The 9193-nt window shown below is 39.9% G+C and overlaps 1 protein-coding gene across 1 annotated transcript; it reads right to left on the bottom strand.

The window, feature by feature from the left end:
• Positions 1-3789: 3789 nt before the first annotated feature.
• Fscb (fibrous sheath CABYR binding protein) lies at positions 3790-7311 on the bottom strand. The gene is made up of 3 exons (XM_021202778.1): positions 5374-7311; positions 4966-5121; positions 3790-4797 (listed from the first exon to the last, which is right to left on the bottom strand). The coding sequence occupies exons 1-3, from the start codon at positions 7309-7311 to the stop codon at positions 3790-3792; spliced, it is 3102 nt and encodes a 1033-aa protein (XP_021058437.1).
• Between the last annotated feature and the right edge of the window lie 1882 nt (positions 7312-9193).

Consider the following 9193-nt stretch of genomic DNA (forward strand, 5'->3'; position numbering starts at 1 on the left):
GGACACGGGGTGGTCCCACGGATACATCAGCTGTGGTTCCTCTGCTCCCGTGTGTTCTCTGGATGTGTCTATGGCATTTCTGGGCTTGAAAGTAAAATGATGCTAACTGGTGCTGGATAGAGGAGCCTTATCTTTTATTACGGCAGCTTGCTATTTTTGTAACATGGTGATTTGGTTGAATACAATAAAGTACAGTAGTAACTGAAAAAAAAAAAAAAAAAAAGAATGTTTGCTGCTCTTCCAGAGGACCTGAGTTTGACTTTAACACCCACACCAAGTGGCACACCTACCTGTATCCCGAAATATCTGATACCCTCATGTTCTTTCAGTGGAAACTCACACACAGAGACACTCCAAAACATAAAATAAAAACAAATCTTTAATATTGAAAAACTAACCAAAAAGCCTTACCATGTTAGCACGTCATAAATGAGAAACATGTATCATCTCACTAGCTTCATGAAGAGTGTTTACCAAAATTGAACATCAATTTCTGCCGAGAAAATTGTTAGGCAACTAAAAATAGAAAGTAACTTTCTAAATCAGAGGGGAAAAAAAGGCCTTCAATAAAAAATCTATAGTAAACCTCTAAACTAACAGTAAAATTCAGAACAATTCCCCTCAAAATCAGAAACAAGGTAAGGATGTTGATTTATGCCATTTTTACTAGAAGATCTACCTAGTGCATTTTAAAATTTTTATTAGATTAAGGAGAGGTCCTTGGTCCTATGAAGGCTCGATAGATGCCCCAGTGTAGGGGAATCAAGGGCGGAGAGGTGGGAAAGGTTGGGTGGGTGGAGGAACACCCTCATAGAAGCAGGGGGAGGAAGGATGGGATAGGGTGTTTCCTGGAGTGAGGGAAACCAGGAAAGGTGATAACATTTGAAATGTAAATAAAGAAAATAGCCAATAAAAATTGAAAACAAAAATTAGATTAAAATATAATAACATCAAATACATATATTAACATCACTTACCTCCTTTTCCCTTCAATGCCTCCCATATGTCTCTCCTTGCTCTCCTTCAAGTCCCTGGCCTCTTTTTTCATTAATTACTTACATACAGATAAATATATATTCCTAAATGAACATTTACAATCTGCTAGTCTGTATATTAGTTTTCACGGATGATCATCTAGTCTTGGATAACCAGTTGGTGAGCTCTTTCCTAAGGAAGACTGTTTCTCCTGCTCTCAGCACTCCTTGGTGGCCTGCTCTTCTCTGTCTAGGGTTGAGGCCTCCTGAGCTCTCCCTTATTAGCAGGCTTATTGATATATTTCTTGTTCATCACATGTTTAGGTAGTCATATTGGTATACATGGGGCCATTTCTAGGAGATACACTCTCACAACACACTTCCTATTCCACTGACTCATATAATCTTTTCATCTCCTCTTCTGAAACAGCCCATGAGCCTTAAGTGTAGGCATTTTGTTTAAGATGTGCCATTTGGGGCCAGGCTCTATAACCACATTTTGGTTGATTATCATTTTCAGTAGTGGTATCAGTCTTTTACAAAGAGAATTTTTCTCTTTTTTTAGCATTTTTATTATTATTATTATTATTATTATTATTATTATTATTATTTTCTTTATTTACATTTCAAATGCTATCCCAAAATTTCCCTATACCCCCTCCCTGCTCCCCTACCCACCCACTACCACTACTTGGCCCTGGCCTTCCCCTGTGCTGGGTCATATATAGTTTGCAAGATCAAGGGGCCCAAAGAGAAGTTTTCTTGAGGATGGCTAAAGACTATACTTTTCTATGAGTACAACAGTTTTAGTTGTATAGTTAATGGTATGGTTCCTTATGATATTTTCAGACATATATTTTATTTTATCCTCCATATATATATATATATATATATATATATATATATATATATATATATCTTTCTCTCCCACTCCACTAATGAGTGTCCCTCCTTTAGTCTAAATCCCACTTAATAGTAATACAATGTCCTTGAAAATTGTGCTGGTTGAGTAAAGTAGTGGTTACCTATTCTCCTCCAAGACTCATGGACTTCATTAGCCCTGGGTAATTAGCTGGGGTACCAGATATGATTTCCTTATTGTTGCACAGATATTAAGGACAAATAGGGAACAGTTGGTTTGTGCTAAAGTATGCATATCAATACTGCACACTCAGTTTATCCTGCCATTTTGTCATTAATTCAGTTCATAGGTGACATAGTTGAGCAGGAGAGTTGGTTGTCTTCCTTATTTGGAAGTATCATGACTATGAAAGCCAGTCTGAAAAGAGGAGTTTCAGATCATTTTCAGTCCAAAGGTCTCTGGATCCTGTGTCTGAATTTTATTCTGTCTTCACAATTGGACCTTACCTTCCAACTCTAGGAACAAGCAAGGGCAATAGCAATAGCTGGCATGTTTCTGGAGTCTCTTTGACAACCCTGTTTAACAGCTGAAAAGAAGGTGTCTCATGCCTAGTATTGGGTATCTTTATAGATAGTTGTTTACTCTTGGGGGGGGGGGGAAATGTCATCAACCCAGATGGAGAATTTACATTTACCCACATGTGTCATAGAACAGTTTTAGTTGTGTAGTTAATGGTATGGTTCCTTATGATATTTTCAGACATATATACTATTATTTTACCCTCCATATACATATATATATGGAGGGTAAAATAATATATAATATATATTATATAATATATATAATATATATATAATATATAATATATATATAGATATATATATTTCTCTCCCACTCCACTAATGAGGGTCCCTCCTTTAGTCTAAATCCCACTTGAAACATATTATTCCAAACCCCACCCCACAGACAACCATCCATTCATACTTATGTAGTTTCTGAAGTTATCCTAGGTTATATACTCATAGCTGTAAATTTCAATCTAGGTGCCTTGGCTGAGAGAAAACAGGTGATATTTGGCTCTCTGAGTCTGAGTTACATCATTCACTATGGTCTTTTCTAGTTATATCCATTTAACTGCAGATTTCATAATTTCATTTGTCTTTAGAGCTAAAGAGTATTACATAGTGTATGTGAACCATATCTTCACCATCCACTCATTTGCTGAAGGTCATTTAGGATGTTTTCATTTCTTTGCTCTTGTGAATCAAGTACCAATGAATAAGGCTGAGTATATTCATGTGGAGTAGGAAGTTGAGTCCTTTGGACATATGCAAAAGAGTCGTGTGCATAAATACCTTAGATTTGTTTTGAGCTTCCTGAGTTATCCACACTGATATCCACAGTGACTATATAGAAAAACAATGTTTATCTCAAAAGGACTCAATGGAAAGAGAATAAAAGATAGGATGAATCACAATCAGAAAAAAACATGTAATTTTATATGTGTAAATAAAACTCAAGGCATTAAAAGAAGATGACATCTTCAAGGAAGAAATACATATATATATTTTTTTTCAATATATATATATTTTTTTCAAATATATATATTTCTTCCTTGAAGATGTCATCTATATATGGAAAAGTTAAGAATAAGCAATCATTGTCCATGGATGTACTATAAAAATCAATGTATATTTTAAGTAATAATGACAACCATAAATTCACTTCATTTTAAAGTAGTTATTTTATATGCTATAGATATGGATGAACATAACACAAGGGACTTTACATTGTGACTGCTTTTATTCATTGCCCAACATGCATGCTCAATCTCTTAGGTATCCTTTTACTTTAATGCATTCATAAGAGTTCTTTCAGATAGCATCTCCTTTTCTAAATAATGACCTAAGAATCCAATTAAATTATTGGTTTAAGTTAACGCCTGACTATAGCTCAGTTCTTTAACTCTATTTTAATGGTACCTTCTATTTTGAAAGTGGAGATCTGATCGTCCTTGGTCCCAGACACATCTTCAGGAACAGAATCTGTTCCTTCAGACATTTTATCACCTGTCAAAGTAGTAGACTCTAATTCTTTCTCTGAGATGTCTGCTACCTGGGACAATCGATGTTCTTTTGGTAGAACCTGATCTGCAGGGGTTTGTTCTGAAGGTGGAAGTGGATCTTCAGCAGGCATCCTTTCCACATGAAACTCTTGCATAGTATCCACATCAGTTTTTAAAGGTGGTTCAACAACAGGAGACTCTTCAACGGGGGTCTCAGGTGGTAAAGGCTGGACATCAACAGAAGCCTTTTTAGGGCTCTCTTCAACCGACGTTAATTGTGCTTCCACAGTGGCTTCTTCTGCAGGTGCCCCCTCAGATAAAGGAGGCCTAACTTCAGCTGCAGTGGCCTCTTCTTCTGGGACCACTTTGGGAAAGACTTCCTCAGCTGGTAGAGGCTGATTTTCAACCGGTGCCACTTCTGTGGGAATATTGTCAGTTTGTAGAATCTGAATTTCTGCAGGGGCCTCGTCTGTAGGAGATAATGACAAAGGATGAACAGCAGAAGCCTCTCTTCCAATATCTGCCTCAGCTGCTGGAAGTGGAGCTTCCACGGGGTTTTCTGCTCTTGGAGAACCCTCAAATGATGAAGGCTGGGTTTCAACAGTGTCCTCTCTTGCAGGATTTTCATCAGCTGGAAGAGTCTGAAATTCAGCTGGGACACCTACTGCAATGTCCTCAGTTGGCAGAGGTTGCACTTCAAATGATGAATCATCTAGCTGGAACTCCTCAATTTCCTCTAGAGGAAGACTTTCTAAAGGAGCATTCTCAAATGATGGAGGCTGAACTTGTGCAGAGACCTCTTCAGCAGTGGACTCACCAGACAAAGGTAGGACCTGTGCAGGACTTTCCGTAGCTTGTGGAAGCTGAACTTCTGTGGGGACGTCATGTGTAGGGCTCTCCTCAGTTGGTGGGGGTAGACCTTCTGCAGGGTCCTTCTCAGCTGGTAGAGGTGAAATTTCTGCATAGGCCTCTTCAATTGGTGGAGGTGAAACTTCTGCTGGGCTCTCCTCAGTTGCTAGAGGTGGAATTCCTTCAGGTCCCTCCTCAGCTGGTGGAGGTAGAACTTCTATAGGTCCCTCCTCGGCTGGTGGAGGTGGGACTTCTGCAGGCCCCTCTTCAGCTGCTGGAGGTTGAACTCCTGCAGAGGCCTCATCAGTTGCTGGAGGTAGAACTTCTACAGGGGCCTCCTCAGTTGATGGAGGTAGAACTTCTGCAGGGGCCTCCTCAGTTTTTAGAGGTGAAACTTCTGCAGGGGCCTCCTCAGTTTTTAGAGGTGAAACTTCTATAGGGGCCTCCTCAGTTGCCGGAGGTAGAACTTCTGCATGAGCTTCTGCAGGGCCCTCAGCAGTTGCTGGAGGTTGAACTTCTGCAGGGCCCTCTATAGTTGTTGGGGGTTGAAATTCTACAGGAGGCTCTTCAGTTGCTCCAGGTTGAAGATCTGTAAGGGCTTCCTCAGTTGCTTGAGGTGGAACTTCTTCAGGTCCCTCTGCAGTTGGTGGAGGTGGAACTTCTGCAGGGCCCTCCTCAGCTGATGAAGGTGGTAATTCTGTAGGGGATTCCTCAGCTGGTGGAGGTGGAACCTCTGCAGGCCCCTCTTCAGTTGGTGGAGGAGAAAATTCTGCAGAGCCCTTCTCAGCTGGTGAAGGTGGTACTTTTGTAGGGGCCTCCTCAGATGGTAGAGATGGAACTTCTGCAGGGCCTTCTTCATTTAATGGAGGTGGAACTTCTGCAGAGCCCTCCTCAGCCAATGGATGTAGAACTTCTTCAGGGCCCTCCTCAGCCAATGGAGGTAGAACTTCTTCAGGGCCCTCCTCAGCTGGTGGAGGTGGAACTTCTGCAGGCCCTTCTTCAGTTAGTGGAGGTGGAACTTCTGCAGGGACCTCTTCAGCTGGTGCAGGTGGAACTTCTGCAGGCCCCTCTTCAGTTGGTTGAGGTGGAACTTCTGTAGGGCTCTCCTCAGTTGGTGGAGATAGAACTTCTGCAGTCAGGTCTTCTACAGTCCCCTGTTCAGTTGATGGAGGCAGAACTTTTGAAGGAACCACTTCTTCAGAAGCATCCTCTGCTGATGGAGGCTGAACTTCTGCAGTAACCTTATCTGCAGAGACTTCCTCCATTATTGGAGGCTTATATTCTTCAAATACCTCATCAGTAGCAAATTTCTTATCTATTACAATAGCAATTTCTTCAAAGTCTGCAGCTATCGGGAAATGAACTTCAGCAGGCACTTCTTTAGAAGTCTCTTCAGACAGAGGATGTTGAACTTTACCAGATGTCTCTTCAGCAGTAGTAGACTCTGCTCTTCCTGAGTCTTCAAGCATAGAGTCGGTTGTTAAAGCTTGAACTTTCTCAAGCACCTCTTCTGAGAGTGGAACCAGATCTTCAACAGGAAGTTCTGAAGGAGCCACCTCAGTTCCTTGGGGATACTGTTGATCAGAAGGCTTGTCTGAAAGAGCCTCTTGCACTAATGGAGGACTAATGTCAGCAGGAGCCTCTACAGAAGAAAGCTTATCAGCTGGTGGAGCCTGTATATCCGCAACATCTTTGGCAGTTGTGGCTGTCTCAGCTGCAGAGGTCTCTTCTGTTGGAGATGGTGCTTGGATAGGGCTCTCCTCTGTCAAGAAGAGCTCTCCTTTAACTGTGGCCTCACCATCTGATAGAGCCTGTAATTCACCAGAAATCTCCCCTTCAGTGAAAGACAGCATGACATCAGGGAGTTTTTCAGTTGATAGTACCTCTATTTCAAGAGAACCATTTATTTCAACCAAAGGACCTTCTTGTACAATAGGAATTGTTTCTTCCTTCGACTTAGTCCGGGAGCTACCTGGCATAGACCTAATAGTAATTTCTAACTCACTGAAGTAGGTCTGTTGTTCTTTGTCCACTTTTTCTTTTGGGCAAATGTATATCAGACTCCAGTCACCAGTACAGCTGGTCTGCTGAGATCTGTCTATTAAATGACTGGTTGGTCTGCTTGTTGGAATCTCTACTTCTGGAGTACTCTGTGGCAGTTCAGGAGCTATTTCTCCAACATCAGCTATGTTCTCTTCAAGTTCATGTGATTTATCAATGAATATGACTTTCACTTTTTCTTCCACAATAGGGTCTGTCTGAAGAGATTTGTCAATCATGTCCTGGACATGCTTTCTCTTCATCCAAGTTTTCTGAAGTTGAGAGGACAGCCTAAGAGACTCATATTCTTTTCCAGAGTAGTTGTCTTTACTTCCAGGAATATTACCAATACTATGGGTAGCTTTAGGGGCAGGAGGTTGTACTGAAGCCATGGCTTTTCTTTTCTCTGTTATATCAGTTTGCTGGGACTTATCTACCATTGGTTGGCTGGGTCGTCTTCTCCTTCTATATTCCTGCCTTTCTAATGATATAGGCTGTTCAGGTTCTTCACTTTCTTCCATTTCTATGACTGATGATATCCAAATTTATCAGTCTTCAATCAATTAATCATTAAGAATCATAAATGTACCAGATGGTTACACCTTTGCCTTCCTTCATTGAGTTTTTTTATTGAGCTCAAGAAAAAATAATTCATGAATTATACCATCCTTTACTACACTCCTGTTGGATCCCACCTTACTCATTCATCATCTTTCTTGGTATGTTTCTGTTAGGACAAATCTCACTTTTAGAAGCTTCCCTCAAGGGTCTGTGACATCACAACCAATTCTTACAAAGTTCCAGAAGTTATATTCTCAGCAGTTTTCATCTTGTATTCACACAGCAATGACAAAAATAGAGTGTCTACCTTTTAAAAAAATCTAGTTGAAAGGATCATGTCTTTCCCAGAAGAACAACAAATTGACCTCAAGAAAGCCACTAATAATTAAAGGTTTTTGAGCTTGCAAAATGGTTGTTTTCCTGAAATTATAAAACAGAACTCAGCATCCTAGAGCAGGTTTTCAATTATTAGAGTTAACATATGTATAGGAATTTCTGATAAATAGACATTTATAGGACTTGAAAAGAAGTTGCTACTCTTTAGAAGATCCATGACTCAGAAGTCAATATCCATGGAAGCTCCATTCTTCTGCTTTTAAATTTCTTCTGCTTTCATTGAGGGATCAATGAAACATCACAAGGATGAAAGGAAAATGAAAGAGGTGGAGAGGAGAGGCTACTCAGAATATGTTGTATACATTTATGCAATTTTCAAATAACAAAATTAATCAATAAAGAATTGTATTGAAGTGTTGAAAAAGATAAATGCCACTGAAACATCATAGGTGGCAAGATGGAATTTTATATAGAGATAGAGATGATGTAGAGATAGATAGATATATAACCTCTCACTGATATATAACACAAGACTACTAAAAGCTATAGATTGGTCAAAGACGTGCAATAATATTCTAACAAAAATCATGAAAGAAAAAAGTTTTAAAATGAATTCCAAGCCCTGGCCTTCCCCTGTGCTGGGTCATGTGGAGTTTGCAGGACCGGGGGGGGGGGGCCCTCTTCCCAGTGATGGCCGATTGGGCCGTCTTCTGCTGCATGTACAGCTGGAGACTCCAGCTCAGGGGGTACTGGTTGGTTCATGTTGTTGTTCCACCTGCAGGGTTGCGGCCCCCTGCAGCTCCTTGGGTACTTTCTCTGGCTCCTCCATTGGGGGCCATGTGTTCCAATTTTTCTTTATTCTTAATAATTTCAATTGTATATACAATGAGTTATGAGCATATTACTCCATTTTCTCCAACCCATTAAATCCAGTTACTGTTACTCATGTGTACATGAGCATAGCTACTTCCTCAGAAGCTGTCAATTGTCAATAACTCCTCAGTAAGGGGTGAAGGTTCAAAATCATCTACCCCATCAATGCTAGAATTTTGGCTGTCTTAACCCAGTGTAGTTAATCACAAATACTACAAATTCATGGATATAATAGCCATACAGTGAACAAAAGACTGCATTTCACAGTACTCCCATCCTCTGACTTGTATTCTTTCTACCTCCTAGAAAATTGTTTTTAATAAAGTTTGATTGTTGTCAAAAAAATGAATTCCAAGAAGTCAAAATAATTAACATTCACTAAATCATTAGTCTGAAAATATTTCAAAATTTTCCTTACTACTTCTAGACAACACAAAAGCAATTGAATAATCCCTATTTTGCACACAGAGGTATTATGGATACATCCTTATACCATCCTCCAAATTCATAAATTAAAACCTAAACCCAGAGGTTCTTCTAGAAACTATCTACAAAATAGGTAGACACAGATCAACTATGTCTGGAACATTGATTATCTTAGACTTCCAAGTCTCCAGAACTCTTAGAATTCAT

Source organism: Mus pahari, chromosome 7 (assembly GCF_900095145.1).
Source record: "Mus pahari chromosome 7, PAHARI_EIJ_v1.1, whole genome shotgun sequence".
In the NCBI taxonomy this organism is placed as follows: domain Eukaryota; kingdom Metazoa; phylum Chordata; class Mammalia; order Rodentia; family Muridae; genus Mus; species Mus pahari.